At 63.0% G+C, this 1,364-nt stretch overlaps 1 protein-coding gene across 1 annotated transcript; it reads left to right on the forward strand.

Annotated features, from left to right (window-relative positions):
- Nucleotides 1-694: 694 nt before the first annotated feature.
- On the forward strand, nt 695-1,328 carry EMIHUDRAFT_258178 (hypothetical protein; the record flags this gene model as incomplete). The annotated part of the gene is made up of 3 exons (XM_005761075.1): nt 695-739; nt 902-1,111; nt 1,191-1,328. Coding segments are annotated over 3 exons (393 nt in total), but the record flags the coding sequence as incomplete, so codon positions are not given.
- Nucleotides 1,329-1,364: the final 36 nt, after the last annotated feature.

Consider the following 1,364-nt stretch of genomic DNA (forward strand, 5'->3'; position numbering starts at 1 on the left):
CGGGAGAGAGGAAGAGAGGGGGGGACTGTTGAAACGTTTTCCATTTCTTCTTTGCGCGGGAGCAGGATTGCTACGTTTGTCGTTTGTTTGATTTTGAGGCTTTCGGAGGCTTTGGAAAGGAGGTTCGCAGCACCCTGAGGGAGGCGGCGAACCAGCTGAGCAACAAACTTTCGCACGCTCAGCACCTGGACGAGGTCACATGGACCACCAAGAACTGGCACGGGCTGCAGATGCAGCGCTTGTCTGTCGTCCTCCACACCGCCGTGGCGTGGCAGACGGTGAACGAGCTAGCGTGCGGGGAGAGCGGCATTGTGCACGGTGCGGAATGCATTGCCGTTCTTAACGGAGTCGCTTAGGCGGCTCCGGTGCGCGGTGGTGTGCCGGTGATAGTACTAGCACGCGCCAGTTCGCACCTGTGTCGACCCTGTGTGCTGTGAGAGAGAGGTAAGGTGTTTAAATTCTTCTTCGCTGGGTTCCAACTTTTTGCGGGGTATGGTATGGTAGTGTCGCGGCCCAAAGGGTTTTAGGTATATTGTTGGCAAATCAAGGGTGGGGGGGTATGGTCCTGACCGCCCATCCCCGGTCTCCGGGAGGCTGGGTCTGTCAGCAGGCGGGGGGGTATGGTCTCGAGGTGGGTTGCGCGAGAGTACCATACCATACCCCGCAAAAAGTCCGAACCCTGCGCGCTACATCGATGGCCTCGACGCTGGCCTGCGGCTTCTGCGGCGCGGAGCTCACGGTGCGTCGGTTCTCTCGGCTCAGCCGCGGTTTTGCCCTGCGTCCGCCACCATCGACGGTGGCAGCACATTCGACGGTGATGGCTGCAGCAGGCCTAGGTGGAGCCGTGGGAAGACGTAGGTGGAGATCAGCAGCTCCACTCCGCTGCTGGAGCCGTGGGAAGAGCGCCGAGCCATACTCGCGATATGACCCGCTGCATGCGAAGCACGGTCCCGCTGCGGAGACGTATGTGCCTCCTGCCACGGAGGCTCGCATCCGCTCCCTTCAGCAGCAGATTGGAAAGGCCCACGCTGCGGGAAAGTACGACGAGGCACGCCTCGCTGCAGCCGAGTGCCGCGAGCTCGCACGCTCTCTTTTTGGCCCCGACCACCCGGTGAGAGCGGGCGGTCCCCGTCCTGCCCGCCAGCTTCACACCAGCACCGGCACACACTGCGAGCCTGTCTCCGCGACAGGTCAGCGCGAGTGCCGTCAACAACCTAGCGCTCGTACACCGCTCGCTCGGCGAGAGAGAGCGCGCGACGGCGCTCTACCGCGAGGCGCTGGTGCTTTACCGCCGTTCGGTCGGCGCAGAGCACCAGAGCACCGCCACGGTCATGACCCCCCCCCCTCTTGTCCACCACTCACCC

This window comes from Emiliania huxleyi (assembly GCF_000372725.1).
Source record: "Emiliania huxleyi CCMP1516 unplaced genomic scaffold EMIHUscaffold_7261, whole genome shotgun sequence".
In the NCBI taxonomy this organism is placed as follows: Eukaryota; Haptophyta; order Isochrysidales; family Noelaerhabdaceae; genus Emiliania; species Emiliania huxleyi.